Genomic DNA, 18,935 nt, shown 5'->3' on the forward strand with positions numbered 1-18,935 from the left:
TTGGCCTTCTACAAACCTGATATATATCATTTTGATCATGAGTCTTATATCACTCGTATATCAAGGCTCCACATTAACTTTTTTCTTGATGGCCCGATCGATCCACCAAAATTGTCAATTTTTCATTCTTTGTTGCCCGCAAAGCAAATTTGGTGGCCCTAAAGCAATAGGAAACATTACAATTCATCAAAACTTTGGTAGACTGACCAGACCACCAAGTGTGGGCTTTTACAGAATTTTGGTGTACCCACTCTCATATTTGGTTTCCCTGGGCCACTGCTAATGTCGAACCCTGCGTACATGTCCAGTTTTCCACTATACTTTCTTGCTCTATGCATTCATACCACACTGTGTTCACCAAGTAACAAAACCATTACTACATGTATGCTTCTGAACCTTCATGTAATCCTGTTGTTATGCATTATATATACTTTAACACTGTATCCATGGAAAGAATGTCCCTTTTGACACAGTGCAGTGGCTTCGAAGAGAGAATTAGCATTTGGTATATATACTGACTTGATAGATTAATTTGGATGAAGCCTATAAAAATAATTAAAATGTATTCTCCCCCCTCCAAAAAAAAGTAATCAATATTCAAATTTTTGTCCTCCAGCGAAAACAGTGGGTTTCATACTCTCTTCAGTAATTGCAAGTACATTGTAAGTCCCAAGTTGTGAAGCTGAATTCACAAAGCATTGTTTACCAGTTACCTGACACTGGCAGTCAGCTGTTCTAACATGAATTTGAACTTTTCATGAACTCTTTCCTAAAACCCAAATAGGATTACCAATGAGGTAAATGGAATCAAATCTAATATTATCATCAGGATTTGCATTTAGCTAGAAATAGCCTTGGTGTACACTGAAATGAACTTGTTAATATAATGAAAGAGAGAGAGGGGGATAGGAAGGGTTGTACATTTTATAGGGCCTTGAACTTGGCTTTATAAAACAGTGTCAGTCACCATTTATAATCTCTTTATAGCATTAGCCTCCCCGGACTAGTATATGTGGCTGTACAAAATGACTTTGCAGTTCAGATTGGGGCACTTATCTTAGTTAAAGCTTTCAATATATATTTTTGAAGAATAAAGGGAGTAAATAATTAGAGGAATTGATTAAAGTCCTTTCAATGTTATGAAAATGATCTGAATTAAACATTAAATTGCATTGAAATGAACTATTGAATTAATATGAATTTCATGATATTGCATTGAAATGAATTCGGAATATATGAAATTGAAATGAATTTGATACATTTTGCATTGAAATGAATTCATTGGATATTGAATTGAATTCAAATCAAGTCATATACCGTACTTGACTTCCAGTCATCAGATTCTCCTTTTATGCATGTGTACAGTTGTATAGTACTATTCCTTTCTAATTTATTGCACACAAATACTGGGCATTTGAAGATCTGGGTTACATATATTACACACTTGGTCTTTGATCGAATGACCCTTGTTTCATGTACTAAAATATCAACAATCAAATACTCCTGAGATAATCTCATTTGAAGTTTGGATTTGGGATAAGACGACATAACTCAGTTGTTGCTTGGATTCTTGTACGCATCCATTGTACATGTACAGTACACAGTACAACGCTGTTTACTATATGAACCTTACAGTATTTTTTTAACCGTTTAAACAATCATGTTTAATTTATTGAAGATTAGATATTGAAAATTAAACTTTGTTGCTTAAGATTTAAACACTTGTTTAAACTGTTTAAACAATTACTGTAAGGTTCATAGAGTAAACAGCGTTGTATAATTTTTTTTTACTGTGTACATGATGTACATTGCATTTCATGTTATTTTCATGAAATCTAGATAAACATTTTTTTTGCAACACTGCTTGGAACTCTACATGTATATTAGTTTTCATGATTACATTTATGTTACATGTTGTTAGCATTATCAAGGATATTTGTATGAGTACATGTACATGTACAAAGCATGCATCTGTCATGAAGCAGTTGCACATGTACATAACCGCAAATATGGCCATGTCATACATGTACTTATGAAGATAGATTAATGTTTAAACCAAAGATTGATCTTAACTTGGAATTTATAGTACCAATAGTCACAGGTGATACAAATAGAATATAGGCCTACATGTAATTTGAAGCGTTATTGATCAAAGCGAAGATTTATTGACATTGCCTATGTACAAGTTTATGTTGACATCCTCTTTCCAAGAAGTTCTTATTTAAAAGTATGTGTACTGTACATTGCCTCTTTCAGTTGGAAAGCCAATATTTACTCATGCTTGAAACAAAGGCATTCCCACAAAGCTAATAAAACGAACCAAACATTGTATTTTTTATATTGAAAAGCTGCTCCAATCTAGAGGTTCATGAAGCGCAAGTAAACAAGCACATCGCTGCCTGTTGCAGCCTGTCGGCCATCAAGTGCACTTTCTATTTTTATCATGCTTTGTAGAATATCTCAAATTGCGTGGTGACGTAAATTGAACCCCTGAAAAGTCCACCTCATCGTCGCTGAAGATGGGTTCACATGCCAGCTTGAGCTAAGGCTAACCTTCAGGGGCTACCATGAATAATCAATAATGATATTCATGTAGATTACCTGTACATCTCCCGAAAAGATTTGTAATATTTCGTTTCAGTCCCTAAGCGTGAAATCATATATTTCTGTCACCTGAAGAAGTGGTGATATCAGTCAGTCGGGCATGTATTCCAAATGCTCGACTGATATTCTTGAAGACAATAGAATCCTGTATGAATATTTTACCAGGTACTCCCAACTCCCTGATTTTACCCAATGAAATGTATTTTGCTCGTAAAAATTCTCAGTTCATGATTTGATTTAGATTTTAAATAACAAGTGTTTGATATGTCTCCCTCTCTCCCAAGGGAGATAATATTTACTTGTACTCCAATAGGGATCATAGCGCATTTTGTATTGATATTACACTCCCTTACACTTGAAAGAAGATGAAATTAGGATTGTGAAATGCTGAAGTTTTCTCCAGCTACAATTTCTCGGAGAGTATTTTTTTTGGGGGGGGGGTGTGGGGGATGTGGTAAGAGTTTAATAGCAGAGTGATGAGATTTGAAGATTTATAAATGGAGCTTTGTGGTAGTAGCTCTATGGTTTCTCTGTCCATGATTTCATAAATGAGGCACGTAGAAACTTGATCCATTTCGTTTGGTATTCAATCTTTAATCTCTATTGCAACCACATTGCATATTTTACAAGGTTGGATTATTTACAAATTTCTATTAAATGGTTGACAATTATACAATTCCATATTTCAAAGATTGATAATTATTTAAAATGACGAAACCTGATTTTAAAACGTGTACACTCTTGAAAAACATAGGAAAAAAAGGAAAGATATTATTATACATTAAATTTAAAATTATAATTGATATAAATAAATACATGTAAACCTACACACGCATACACAAAATCAAGAGATACTATCTTATAATGCACAGCCAATATAATGCCATTATCTCAATCAAGACACAATGAAGAATTGGAAATAAAACATGAATTATCATTGCAAATTATATAAGCACCAGGATATGAAACTATTTTTGTACCTGTTTGTTCACACTTTGGCAAGTCAAGATCATCGGTTTTTAAAGTGCATATCTAATTTCCTATTTTTTGTGACTGGGATTTGGCATTATTTGAACAATTAAAGACAGAAAGTTCTTTGACGGTCGGATCAGTACTCAAGATTGAGAAATGAGATTGCATCATTGTATGAAGTTATAGAACTTTTTAATCTGAGAGTGATATATTTTTTCCCACACTTTTTGTGTCTTGTGAAAAGACATAGCTTTTGGTAGATTTTATTGACAAGGGAAAAAAAGGGTATCAATCCCAAATTTGACCTGACTTTTTTTCTCAGGTAAAGATGGGAGAGTTCTCATAAGGCGGTGCTGCACCAGCACGAGTTTGCTCAATCTCGAGATTTTAGCCCGACCGGCCCTCTTCGTGATTAATCTCGAGATTCAAGAAACCCTGTCTCCACCATCGCAAGAAGAGTGATTCCTGCTCGAGCGAGGCATTGATGCACTATGGTCTGACACCACGAATAAATGATTCAGAGTGTGTCTGCACCTGCGAATTAACGGAATAATTCGTAAAATAACGTGCTATTTTGCAAAAAAATCCCAAGTTGACTTGGGATTGCAATCTCAAGATTAATCCTATGAACTAGCGCGATAATTGCGTCTCCATTACAAATAATCTCAAGACTGTTCAGATCGGGATAATTTGCCGGATCAGAAATAGCGCTCTAATTTGAAAACTCGGGCTGGTGCAGACGGCCTTATATTAACTGGAAAGTAGCAATGCCAAAAACATGCCTCTTGTGCCCCCCCCCCCTCCCACCCAGGGGCGTCGATCCATTTTTCAGATTGGGGGGGCAAAATCATGAATCAACGTTCCAAAGGCGCTCGATCACACAAAACAAACAAACCCACACACACGCACACACATAGGCCTATATATATATATACATACATACATGTATTATATATATATGACTCATGAGAAAGAGACACATATCTCACCAACAAATTAATGCGAGCGCGAAGCGCGAGCTGAATTTTTTTAGTATACTGTCCTGAAAACAGGAAAAAGGTACTTGTTTAGGACTGATTGTAGTAACTCATGAGGAGAATACATATCTCACTACACAGATAATGCGAGTGCTGAGAGCGATATATTCTGAACTGAAAGCTTGATATTTTAAGCATTTATGGTACCAATGATTAAGACAGGTATCTAAAAGAACAATAGATGCGAGCGTGAAGCGCGAGCTGAAAATTTTGATATTGTACTTTTAAAAAATGACAGTTTAATGGACGTTTTTAATAAAAGAACAAGATATATATCCAACAAAAGATTATTGCAAATCGAAGAGGGAGTTCTTTTGAGGCTTAGAACTGAAAACGGGACATTCTATTCACCTATTTAATCATGAAAAGTATGGGTTTTTGCTCAAGAAATCATGCGAGCGCGAAGCGCGAGCTGAAAATGTTTACATTCCTATTGGAAAAAACGGACATTTTGAGCACGCGATTTTAAATGAAGAACGAGTTGTGTATCACAATGTCGCTTGCTGATTTCTGTGTAACATTACAATCTTATTTTATTTTTGCACATGCGGAATTATTGGGGGGGTAAAACGATATGTTTGCCCCCCCAATATTTTCATTGGTGGGGCGATTGCCCCCCCTGCCCCCCCAGGATCGACGCCTCTGCTCCCACCCTCTTTGGATCAATGCCTGCCTCATATTGAAGTCATAGAACTTTTTAATCTGATAGTGATATATTTTTTCTCACACTTTCATGTGTCTTGTGAATAGATGAAGCTTCTCTATTGCACCAGCAGAGTTGGATTTCATCAAACAGGTGTTATTTTGAGCAGGAACACAATGCTCACAAAAGTGTAGAATGGATAAGGGAGGGGCAACCTTTATATTTTTTTTTATCTGCATAAAAACTTTCCATCCACGTCATTGTTAAATTTGAAAAATTGTAACGTTATGAAAGTCTACTGCTTTGCAGTTACATGAATTATAATATTCAGTTTATAAGATTACTTGATGATTTTTCTTGAAAAATCTCCATAAAAATGGTTCTCTATATATCTGTAGGCATACATCTAATATTAATAACAATACTGCTAACTCTAAATTGTACTGACAATAATGATGATGATTATTAGTTACTATGATGATGGTGATGATGATGATGATGATGATAATAGTATTAATGATAGTATTGATGATACTATTGATAAGCAATTATGCAGAAAAAAATGATCAGACCAATAAAAATGACCAACTGAACATTATCATAATACCACAGACATCAAAATTTAATGAAATCATCATTACAAATTCCTTGAAGTGTGACACGTTTAAATCTACTTGATGTATACCAATTAGAAAACAAAAATATGACCCTGGATTGCATGTTCGACTTTCAGCAGCTCTGAGTCACTGCATTGCAATAGAACATTCATGTGCAGACATTAATAGCCAGCGAAGACAGAATATTCATTCGCATATTAAACAGTCATTGTAAATGCAAAATGTATATATGTATTCCGCCATAGTCCTCTTGACTACTGCGTTATCTCCCCAGGTTCTACATGAATTTTGATAAGTGGCCCTCTTCAACATACTGTGAATATTGTATTTCAAATAATGATGGATGTGTGCATTTATTGTAGTCATTGTAAATGCAAAATGTATATATTCCGCCATAGTCCTCTTGACTACTGCGTTATCTCCTCAGGTTCTACATGAGTTTTGATAAACGGTCCTCTTCAACATACTGTGAATATTGTATTTCAAATAATGATGGATGTGTGCATTTATCAAGCCATGTCATACATATTAGTCATCATTGCCTTCATCATGGGTGTGTAGATAGTCAATTTTTCATTGGCGGAATGAATGTTTTGAATGTATATGGTATAAATGGAAGGCGTGTTTAAATGATTCCTTATTCTGCTTTATCACATTGAAGCAATGTCCCTAGTAATAACAGATATACATTATCATCATCAGACCCCTGCTTATCCGCAATAGGTGTACGCACAATCTCTGCTCCTTATGGGGAGTATTCTGACAGCAATGAGCAGTAAAGTTACTCAAATTTTCTTAGAATGTGCAGTTCCAGAGACTCCAACCCCAAGTACCTTCTGATCTGGAGATTCCCCTGCCTGGATCCCCAAGCAAACTGGAGACTTCAACTTGATTTGCCCGAAGCACACATCACGAGCGCGAAGTCCCTGACGGCCGGGGTGTAGCTCTAGGGTCCTAGGTGCTCTCCCGTGCTATCTCAGGCTTATTTTCAATATATGATGCCTCTAAGTAAATAACAATTCATTGAATCAAATCATACATTTTGGCTTTATAAAAATTTTGTTCATATATCATTATTCATGCATGCATTGATAAGCATAGATCTACAAAACCATAAGTTTTTGCGATATCTTTATTCGTATCAACCAGCAAAGACATATTAAATACTATCTCACCTTAATTTGCCATTTCCATGCACATCTTGTCTCATCTGGGGCCTGTTTTTAAGGACTTGCACGTAACTTTGCCACAATGTTAACTACCATGGTAACAGGGTCCAGCAGCCAATCAGAATCAAGGTTTCAATGGTAGTTGCCATAATCATGATAAAGTTACAACAGTTGCAAGTCATTTATGAAACAGGCCCCTGATGATGATCTCTGGAGTAAGATTGCTTAAAGTTGATTATCAGCAATTATACTACTTCTCTAATTATTTCACATGGTATTCCTAGAAACCAAAATGAAGGAATTTCCTCACTCTTTACTTTCTAATGATATATAGTCATCAATTCATGTCATATCATGTTATCAATTCTTTGGTATATAATTCATGCAACGTAGGAGAGCCTAGGAGGGATGATGCTATCTAGATAGCTCGCGCCCGCTAAATTAACGAGATTGCGCACATATTTGACGCTCTGCTTACCTTGAAATCGGCTTGGATATGAAAATTTAATTCCAGTTTTTAAAAAGGTGTTTGGGCGGGAGAAAGATCATTTTAAGGGGAAGAAAATACATCTTAAGCGGGAGAAACAGAGCCTGGGCGGGAGATATTAAATCTCAAGCGGGAGAACGGGAGATTTTGGGAAAATGGGCTTTAGGCGGGAGATCTCCCGCCGAAAGCGGGAGAGTTGGAGTCTCTGCAGTTCCCTTTTTCTTTTTCAGGCTTAAGACTTTAATAGCCAAATGTTGTAAAGGAGTTGATATGATATACATGGATGACATCTGCAATTTTAAATGAAATTTCATCCCAGAATCCATTTTTTTTTGGGGGGTGGGGGGAGGTGACAGATTAATCTGGACTTGTAATTTTGTTGTTGTTGCAAATTGAAAGTCTACTTTTGAGGTTTTATATCCTTAACTTTTTATTTTTCTTCCGCTTTTGAATTAGTATTCTCTGTTTTACTCGTTTTGAAATTTCACTATTTTCATTTTAACCAACTTCATCTCAGGGTGTACTTGGCCGTGGCCGCCAAGTACATGTATACTATTGGGCACCTGAATTTAAACACATGACAACTGGGGTTTGAAACCCAGCCATATACTTACAATATCTGGCCTGCTCATTTTTATCTACAATTATTGCTCTGCCAGGTCTTAGGAATGGTGATATTAAAAGTTGGTCCCAGGTATAAATAGGTGTATCTGATTGGTACATGTTTAAAAAAAATACACAATATACCTTCTCTATCTTTTGAGATATTCCCCAGAAAATCCAGTGTATGTTTGCTTTGCTCAGATGGGCCATTTACAGAAAGAGTTGAATTTTAATGCAACCCCAAACATCAAGCGCTTTATATTGGCTGAAGACTAAGTTGTGTTTGATCTTGGATTTGTGTTTGATCACAACTCTTTTTCTGCAAGAGCCACTTACCATACATCTTCATAATGCCTTTCCAGATTAATATCATCAAGTATAATTGCATCATTTGGCCCCCCCCCCCAAAAAAAAGGAAGAAGCTATGTTGATGCTTCTTATAAAAGATGCATTTTATGTGTAATGATTGAGGTGATTCGTCACTTTTTATGACAACATAATTAGATATTGATGCCAAATTGACTTTGGGTGTGCAATAACTGGGCATTAAGTTTTTCAAGGCAGTTGTGTTGTAGAGAGTATGGCAGAATTTTGAAATTGGTCTGATCCAAGTCAATTGAAGTACCTCATATACCGACAAATATACTGTATGATAAAGACATGACAAAAGACCTACCTTTGACATTTTGTTATTTAGATGCAAGGTTCTTAGAAGTAATACTTTGTTCTGTTTTAATAGACTAGGTTTGGATAAGTTAAGTTTTGATTTATTTTACTGAAATGATTAGACAGCTCTTGGGAATTAAGAATTAATTATTATGCACTTAATAAATTCAATGATATTGTTATCATTTTGATATACATAGAGTTTCTATTTTGCAGGCATCTTTATTTTGTTTCAGAAACGTAGCACCCCTGTGACCTCTGCCAAAGATAGCGAACTTGACACAAGGTCCAGAAATTATTCTTTTTCAGAAATAGATAACTTCTCTAATTAGTGATTTCTCTTAAAATTTCTAATTTCAGAGATGTGACAAGCACCACTTTGGCATCCGTCAGAAGGCTAACTTGATACTAGGTCCGGCCGAGGGCCAACAAAAAGCGTTGGCCAAGACATGGAATAGCATCAAGTCAGTAGCACAAGTCAAGAAGGTAATATTTTTGTATTGTTTCACTGTTATCGTTTAGTTTGCTTTTTATTTAATCGTAAGTGATAAAGTAGAAGCTTACATAATTGAATGCCAAAACTGTTTTTCCCGCAAATTGAATAAGAATTTGTTAATTTCATTGATTGGAGCAAATTTGGACTTTTGTTTTTAAATACACAAAAAAGAAAGAAAGATAGATGCAGAAAAATGAAAAGGCTCTCGAAAACGGTTGCAACCAGGTGAATTATATCATTCATTGAAAAAGATCTTGATAGAATTTGAGCACAATGTAATGTTTTGATAAATTAAGATAATATTGAAAATGTGATTGAATCTGGTTCATTTTACTTTATTGTGAATATCATAAAATGCAGAAAAGCTGTATTCCATCCTTGTAAATTAACTTATTTAAGGCAAGCATGGGTACATGAACGCAATGTGCCTAAGACTGGAACAAATTGTACATGCACCAATTCAATTATACCCAGTGGCTTTTGCATTATTGACGCAAATGTAATTTCCATCAACCCCTATCATATGCAAGAATGCAATATTCATGTAGATTACTCCTATGCTGTTTTTCAATCCTGTGTGATTACATTGCCAATTGCTGCACCGAACTCCCACCTCCTCTGTTCATTTAGTCGATTTGCCATGCAACTTGGAGCGAGCTGGAAATAAATTTGTGGCAGTGTAATTTAGGTCATTCCTTATAAGAAGGGAGGATATTGATGAACGAATCTTTAAAATTCTGTGTTTAGTTCTCAGTTATAATAATTGTTACAGGTAAACAAATGTGTGAGAGGGAATAATGTTTCATTCTAATTCAATTATTTTATATTTGTATGGTATATACGTAGTAAGACATTTCTTTATGAGTATTATTAAAAAGTCTTTAAAAGTTATTGTAAGTAAAAGCTAATTTGTACATGTATTGTTAAAGATATGACATATATTGGTGCTTTACGGCATATCAGCAATAGACCTGGGGGTGTTTCACTAGGATTTAAGTATGACTTAAATCGCACTTAAATGCCGATCAAGACGCAGTAGTGTGCGTCCTCTTGATCTAACCGATGTGGTTATGTCTTTTATAAATACCGCATGCAGCTAGGCATTTAAGTGCGACTCTAAGTCATACTTTAATATTTGTGAAACACCCCCCAGGGATTGTTTCACAAAGAGTTAAGTGAGACTCATAGCGTGTTGCAAGAAACTTGCAATTGATCACAAGTCAATTTCAGGTCCCAAAATCAATTGAAAGTCATGCATTTCATTGGAAATTTGCAATTGATTGATGTTCTGCTTCTTGTGTCAATATACATAACTTGACAAGCTGTTAGTTAAGATTGATATATCACTTGTAAATTTGCACCTAAGATTGCAAATATTTTCTTGCAACACCCCCTTAGAGTCGCATTTAAATGTCCAGTTGGGTGCTGTATAAAAGGCATCACCGCATTGGTCAGATCATGCTATAAAAAGGATGCAAACTACTGCATATTAATCAGTAAGATTGTGTGTTACATATCATGTGCGCGTCAGCTCTAAGCATGACTAAGTCACACTTAACTAGTTGTGAAACACCCCCCCCCCCCTGGTTCAGTTAGTTACTTTCCTTAGCTTTATAAGCCATATCTGAACGAGGCCTTATCAATTCTTCTGTCAACCTATCCTTAGCAATATCCTTGATCTGTTTCACTGTGTACTTCTCTTTTCAGAAAGAAGTAAAAGAGCGGGAGAAACTTGAGAGGCGTATTCTGGAAGAGCTGAATCGCATGTTTACAGAGTCCGGTAAGCCTTGCTTAGCTGAATTTTAAAGGGGCTGTCCACCCTGTTAGTCGGTTTGTTTTGATAAAAGCAGAAAGTAATACACTATAGAAGCTTTGCCAAATCCATCAAATAATTATTAAACAGAGTAAGCAAATTTTGAATTTTGGGGGGTTTGCGATGAATGATTTTTTTTTTTTCAAAGAAACTTATATGAAAAATTTATCCAATCATTAATTGATGCATAACAACTTTAATCAGAAATTGTGTTTTATGAATTTAGTCTTTTGATTTTTCATCAAAATTTGTTGAATAGTGAATGTTGAATCATAATTCTCTTATTTTCTGCTTTATGAGTAACAGCTTTATCAAGGTGGACTAACCCTTTATAGAGTACAAGTAGAATTATGTCAATGTATTGACTCTTGTGGATGAGTTTTTCCTAATTGAGTTCATGTTCATGATGTTATAATTTACAGGCTTTTTATTATCAAATATAGGTGTAGAGTTATTTTATTGGAGTTGTAAATTGCAGATTAACTCCTCAAAAGCTGAAGGCTATTTTTGGATTTTTAGATAACAGACATATTTTCAAAATTATCCTTTAATATATTTCTATGCCAGTGAACTCTTCGCTTTTGAAATCATATTATCAGTGAATTCCTTCAGGATAGCTGATTCCGTCAAGCTGTATTACTCATGCACATTTACTGATGACAGTCATAGTCAGTGTGGTTTTAGGGGGTGATGCTGATGATGACGATGTTGGTTGTGGTTTTGGTCAAAAGGATTGTTGTGGCTGTAAATGCTGACTCTGATCATGCTTACGATAGTTTACTATAGTGGTAGTGATTATGATGGTGATGATCATAATGATTGATGATTATGATTGATGATAATGATGATGTGGTGCTGGTGGCAACAATGGTGGTGATGACGATGATGATGACGACGTTGATGATGATGATGATGATGATGTTGATGATGACGATGATGGTAATCAGCATGATGATGATGATGATGGTGATGATGATAATGATAATGATGATGATGACGATGATATTGATGATGATGATGATGATGATGATGATGATAATGATGATGGTAATTATTGTGTTCATACACACACATTTCATTCTTCATCAAGCCATCCTCTCATTCTGTCATTCTATCATGTTATTCATCTACACCCTCATGCTTCATTATCTCAACTGCTGTTATACCTCCGTTCACAAGGTTACCTCCATCCCTGTCTCCATCCTCCAGACTTGTAATGTAAACATTGACCATACCATATTAACCACATCATAAACAGACCCTTGTTCTCTCTGTCTGGTCCATACTTCCTTGTCAATATCATCCTGCCCCACAGAGAATATAATGTTATGTACAGTGTATAATATATATAGTGGACTAGTGGAAATAAAGTCAGTCTGGATTGTAACTCCAAATGAAAGCAGTCATACTCAGTTATTTGTCGAGTACTGTGTGTTAGACTACACATACACAAAATTGGCGACGAGGATGTCAGCCCACGGCCTATCCCAACCGGCTCCTTTCGATGCTAGCTCTGCCAGAGCCTCAAACGCTTGGCAGGCATGGAAAACAGCATTCGAGTATTATCTCCTGGCTTCACAAATCACGGACGATAGTGTAAAAAGGGCTTTGCTTCTTCACTGTGCTGGCCCTAATGTACAACAATTGTTTGCAACTCTAGATGGGACTGGAACTACGTATGCTTCCGCACTGAAGGCCCTGACTGACCACTTTGAACCTCAGAGAAATGTCGCATATGAAAGACATTTATTTCGACAATGCTCTCAGAATAGCGGAGAGTCAACAGATGACTATTGTCTACGTCTTAGAACTTTGTCAGCTTCATGTGACTTTGGTGATCAGAGAGATGACAACATTCGTGATCAGTTTATCGATCAGTGCTCTTCCAAATCACTCCGACGTCGTCTGCTGCGAGAACAGAACCTTAAACTTTCAGATCTACTCTTAATTGCCCGAGCAACAGAGGTAGCAGACAAACAAGCTTCTTCTATAGAGATGTCTAATTCGACCTCCCTCCCAGTAAATGATATTCGGGCACAGCAGAGTCAACTGACGGCTGGGGAAACTCAGCGTTCCTCTTCTCAACGCAGTTTCCAGCCTCCGCAGAGGGATATTCCAAGAGGAAGGAGGGATAACTATGGCACCAGTCGACGCCCTTCACAGCATGCTACAAGTACAATTTGCTCGAATTGCGGGCTTGACGGACATTATGCCTCTGATACAGTATGCCGTGCCAGAGGACAGAAATGTAGGCGATGTCAGAAAACAGGACATTTTTCTCGAATGTGCCGGAGTTCTGCTCCACGCAACATTGCCAACAATCAATCGTCACATGCAATCCACATTTCCAGTGACAGCGCATTGAATGTTTCAGACAACATGTGTGACGAAACCTTGTTTACAGTTGGTAATTCTAACACCTCTACGCGGGTCGACATTGCTGGAATCAGCATCGATATGCTGATCGACACTGGGGCGTCGGTAAATATCATTGATTCCTCAACGTATGACTGGATGAGAGGCCAAACAACCTCTAATGGCATCCGATTGGCGCCCAATCATATCAGACTTTTTGCATATGGTTCTAACACTCCTTTGCCTGTGAGGGGAGAATTTCATGCGACAATTTCCTGCTCGAGGGGGACCTCAGCTATGGCTACATTTTTTGTGGTTGAAGGAGGTACTGGATGTCTTCTTGGAAAAAGGACAGCAATCCAACTCCAGTTAGTAAAATTGGAGGATGCTAACGCCGTTCACATGGATACTCAGCCTGCTGCTGGTGATATAAAATCTGCCTATCCCGAGGTGTTCACTGGCTTTGGTAAGCTGGAAGGATATAAAGCTCATGTCCATGTAAACCCTGATGTCAAACCTGTAGCACAGCCACCGCGCCGAATACCATTCCACCTGAGAAGTAAAGTGGAGGAGAAACTACAGGAACTATTGGAAAAGGATATAATTGAGCCAGTAACAGGCCCAACATCATGGGCTAGTCCACTAGTAGTTGTGCCAAAACCGAATGGTGAAGTAAGAGTGTGTGTCGACATGAGGAGAGCAAATCAGGCAGTCATAAGGGAGAGACACCCGATTCCAACTCTGGATGAGACTTTAGAATCGCTGAACGGTGCTGCCATCTTTTCTAAACTAGATCTTAAATGGGGCTACCACCAGGTGGAGCTTGACGAAGAGTCCCGAGACATCACCACGTTTGTTACTCATAAAGGTGTAATGAGGTACAAGAGGTTGATATTTGGTTTATCTTCAGCCAGTGAGATATACCAGTACGCCATACAGACAGCACTACAAGGACTAGAAGGAGTCAGAAATATCTCAGACGATATTGTTGTGTTTGGGAAGGATGTCGAAGAACATGACATCCGTCTCAATGCAGTTCTTCAGCGCCTCCGTGATCGTCATCTCACAGTGAATGCAGACAAGTGCATCTTTCGTGCTCCTAGAATCATGTTCTTTGGATTTGTAATTTCCAAAGATGGAATTTCAGCTAATGAGGCACGAGTAGCCGCCATCAAAGAAGCAAGGATGCCTACAAATCAGTCAGAAGTTCGCTCATTCCTCGGTCTGGTGAACTATTGTGCTCGTCTTATCCCTAACTTGGCAACGATCGCAGAGCCTCTCCGTAAGCTTACACGTGGAGATCAACCTTGGACCTGGGGACCTGAGCAGAGACAATCATTTGAACGACTAAGGAATGCATTAACGAGTGATGACGTGATGGCACACTTCATTACCGGAGCACCGACTGAGCTACGAGTCGATGCTAGCCCATTCGGACTAGGCGCAGTCCTCACGCAAACCATTGACGGCATCACTCGCCCAGTCGCTTACGCCAGCCGCACACTGAGCGACGTCGAACGACGCTACTCGCAAACAGAGCGTGAAGCGTTAGCAGTAGTGTGGGGATGTGAACGTTTTCATTTGTTCTTGAGTGGAGCGGAATTCACATTGTTAACAGATCACAAGCCACTCGAAGTGATCTATGGCCCTCATGGCAAACCACATGCACGCATTGAGAGATGGGTATTACGCCTACAGCAGTATAAATTCAAAGTTCGTCACATGCCAGGCAAGACAAATCCAGCCGACGTGTTATCGCGACTTCCAATTCCCAATCAACCACCCCGTGATCGCAATATCGCAGAGGAATACATAGATGCCATTATCGCGTATGCTGTACCCCGCGCACTGACACGTGAGCAGATAACCACAGCATCGCAAGCCGATCAGGAGATCCAAACGGTGATTGAATCGCTAAAATCAGGCAAATGGCATGAAAATCCAAAATTGAGCCCCTATCGGAGGATTGCCAATGAGCTATCGGCAAAGAATGGTCTTCTTCTTCGCGGTAATCGTATTGTTATACCGTCTGTTTTGCGCGAGCAAACCCTTGATCTTGCACATGAATCACATCCAGGAATAGTGAGAATGAAACAGATGTTGCGTACAAAAGTATGGTGGCCACAAATTGATGCAGAAGCAGAGTCAAAAGTAAAAATGTGTCATGTTTGCCAGGTGGAGATGCCTTCTCCTCCTTCTGAGCCTCTTCAACCTTCCCAGATGCCACGATCTCCATGGAATAAGCTGCATATTGATCTATGTGGTCCACTTCCAACAGGAGAGTCACTTCTTGTTGTGATCGACGCTGCAACACGTTGGCCAGAAGTTGAAATAATTAGGTCCACTACAACCAAAGTGATCATTTCTAGATTAGATCGCATATTTGCACAGCATGGTTATCCAGAGGAAATCGTCTCAGATAATGGTCCTCAATTTATATCCCAGGAATTCGCTAGCTATCTGAGATCAATTGGAGTCAATCACCGCCGTATTACTCCATATCACCCACAAGCGAACGCAGAGGTCGAGCGATTTAATGCAACGATCATGAAGGCGATTAGGACGGCGAGGCACAGTGGTCGCGATTGGCACCAGGCCGTCAACACTTTTCTTCTTGCATATCGTTCGACTCCGCACCCTGCTACAAAGTCGTCACCAGCGAAGCTCCTTTATAATAGGGAATTACGCACAAAGTTGCCTTTCAATACATCAACGCCAAAGAAAGCATTCAAAGAAGCGAGTCGCAACGACAAAGTGTACAAAGAGAAAATGAAAAAATACCATGATGGAAAAACACGAAACCGACGTCGTGACAACGTCAAGTGTGGGGATCATGTCATTACTAAGCAAAGAAAGTGTGATAAGTTTTCCTCCCGATTTGACCCAAACCCATGGGTTGTAGTTGAAAAAAAAGGGGGAAGTGTAAAAATACGAAGGGGAAATGAAATAACAATGCGCTACATGTCCCAAGTGAGGAAAATTCCAAATCGTGTGAATGTAAACAATGAAGTCGAGGGCGATCTCGAAGATGACCGCATTATCCATACAGAGGAAGCTCCATGCCCTCTTCGCAGATCTAACAGACAAACAAGACCACCAGATAGGCTAACATATTACCAATCTGGAATCATAATGTAAATACATTGAAATGAAGACAATAACTGATTCGATAATCTAACCGACAGAACATTCGCATCGCAGAAAGAACTCAAGTTACTATTGACCATTCACTTACTTAATATTCTGTGTAAATAGGGGAAGTATCCTTGATTCAAACAAACCTTGTGTTTTTGTTTTTTTTCTGATTTGTTTTCTATTCTGCAAGTGTAAAATATATGAAATATCTTCCCTGTGTGAATGGAACTATGTTGTTTTTCTCTGGAAAGTTACATTTGATGTGTCCTTATATAATTTGTAAGTTTTATTCAGCTTTGTTTTATTTTCTATGTTTTCTTTGTTTACTCCTTTCTAAAAGTTTCACTTTTCTTCTAAATGAACCATTCAGTCGATCTATCGTACAATGATTATAACAGTGTCTTGCAAACGCATATTGCATATGTCTAATTGTTTTTGTATACTGCATAAAGTTGTTGTTTTCTCATAGTTTTCTTTTAGTTATGATGATCACGTGTCTATTTAGTCTTTGTTTGAAGATTGCCTTAATCATTTTGTATTCCTATCCTTCTCAAACTGATGTTTTCCTTCTTAACTATCAAGCTTTTTGACTCATGTAAATAACTGAAGGAAAGTTCACTTGTGTCCAATATGATTTCATTGTACCATGTACATGTGTTTAGTTTTCACTTTTTAGGTGTTATGTATCAAGATGAAGTTTGAAAAGATAATTATGTTATTATATAGTCACATTTGAATTGTACTTTGAATCCGAGAAAAGGAGGGATATTGTGTTCATACACACACATTTCATTCTTCATCAAGCCATCCTCTCATTCTGTCATTCTATCATGTTATTCATCTACACCCTCATGCTTCATTATCTCAACTGCTGTTATACCTCCGTTCACAAGGTTACCTCCATCCCTGTCTCCATCCTCCAGACTTGTAATGTAAACATTGACCATACCATATTAACCACATCATAAACAGACCCTTGTTCTCTCTGTCTGGTCCATACTTCCTTGTCAATATCATCCTGCCCCACAGAGAATATAATGTTATGTACAGTGTATAATATATATAGTGGACTAGTGGAAATAAAGTCAGTCTGGATTGTAACTCCAAATGAAAGCAGTCATACTCAGTTATTTGTCGAGTACTGTGTGTTAGACTACACATACACAAAAGTAATCAGCATGATGATGATGATTAATGTTGGTGCAGTAGGCTAGCATAGTGTTTATGGTGGTGATTGTGAGATTATCCATGATGATGGGGATCACTAATATTCATATCAGTGTAGAAATTTAATAATCTTTTTAGCACAATTCATCCACTGCGTACATGTATTTAGTTAAATTCAGTGACTCACTGAGGAGATTTAATGACAGTCTTGCAATATTCATCATTCTCACAGGTAATGATTATTACAAGGCTTTCTGCTGTAGAATATTTACCTTGTATGTGGGGCACCAAAGTGGTATTTTAATTGCGGGCTGGGGGGGGGGAGACAAATGGGCAAAACATGGCATCACTTTACTTCTCCATTGAATAACGGATTTAATATAGGGTTACATGACAGACTTCTCTTTCATTGTTTTCCCTATTTTGTCCTCCTATCCCTTTTGCAGGCATGATATTCTCCCCATTTAAATCGGAATTCTGATTTCTTAATTATTTTTTTCAGATTTTTTTTATTTTTATCTATTTTTTAAATGTGAAATCCTTTGCCTAAGAACATTCTCATGCTGTTTTTTACTGTTTTTTTTATAAGTCAAATGATAAAACTATCATGCAGACTCACCTTGAAAAATCACTTTTGATTTCTGTACTATGCAAGAGCTTGTAACCCCGGCGCCTCGGACTCAGGCGGTGACTTAGCAAATCTTGGCTATTTTTCAGAGGGGAATATCATACCTGCTTTTGTTTTACTATTTGAACCACCCCCCTCCCATAGCACCACCCCTGGCCTGCACCTGCATGAAGCTCGCATCAAATCTTATTCTTAGAACAATTCTAGTTGCATGGTCGAGAACCTCTTTTGTCGAAACTTGCTCTAGTGGCCTGAATTTAAAAACTCCTGGGAAAAATGGGAATAATGTATAACTTCTCAATATCAGTAAATAATAATCATTAACATTAGCCTATAACCCACATTATTTATGGTTCATAGGTGTAATGAAAATGTTAATATATTTCTGAAATGAGCCTTTGTGCAATTGACATTTCATATCATCCAACTACATGTACTCCAAGGGCATTAGACTCTCATTGAGAACATTATAACCAATGGTGCATGAAGAACACTCAATTTTATTTAATGAATTTTGCAAATAGCAAGACCAAAGTATAGGGA

At 37.6% G+C, this 18,935-nt stretch overlaps 1 protein-coding gene across 1 annotated transcript; it reads left to right on the forward strand.

Moving 5' to 3' along the window:
* Positions 1–12,574: 12,574 nt before the first annotated feature.
* On the forward strand, positions 12,575–16,600 carry LOC129277229 (uncharacterized protein K02A2.6-like). Its single transcript, XM_064107857.1, has one exon. The coding sequence runs from the start codon at positions 12,575–12,577 to the stop codon at positions 16,598–16,600; it is 4,026 nt and encodes a 1,341-aa protein (XP_063963927.1).
* Positions 16,601–18,935: the final 2,335 nt, after the last annotated feature.

The sequence above is a fragment of the Lytechinus pictus genome, chromosome 12 (genome assembly GCF_037042905.1).
Source record: "Lytechinus pictus isolate F3 Inbred chromosome 12, Lp3.0, whole genome shotgun sequence".
NCBI lineage: Eukaryota > Metazoa > Echinodermata > Echinoidea > Temnopleuroida > Toxopneustidae > Lytechinus > Lytechinus pictus.

Bases quoted from the DNA above. Each gene is read 5' to 3' on its own strand.
- LOC129277229 (XM_064107857.1), top strand. From the start codon at position 12,575: ATGTCAGCCCACGGCCTATCCCAACCGGCTCCTTTCGATGCTAGCTCT.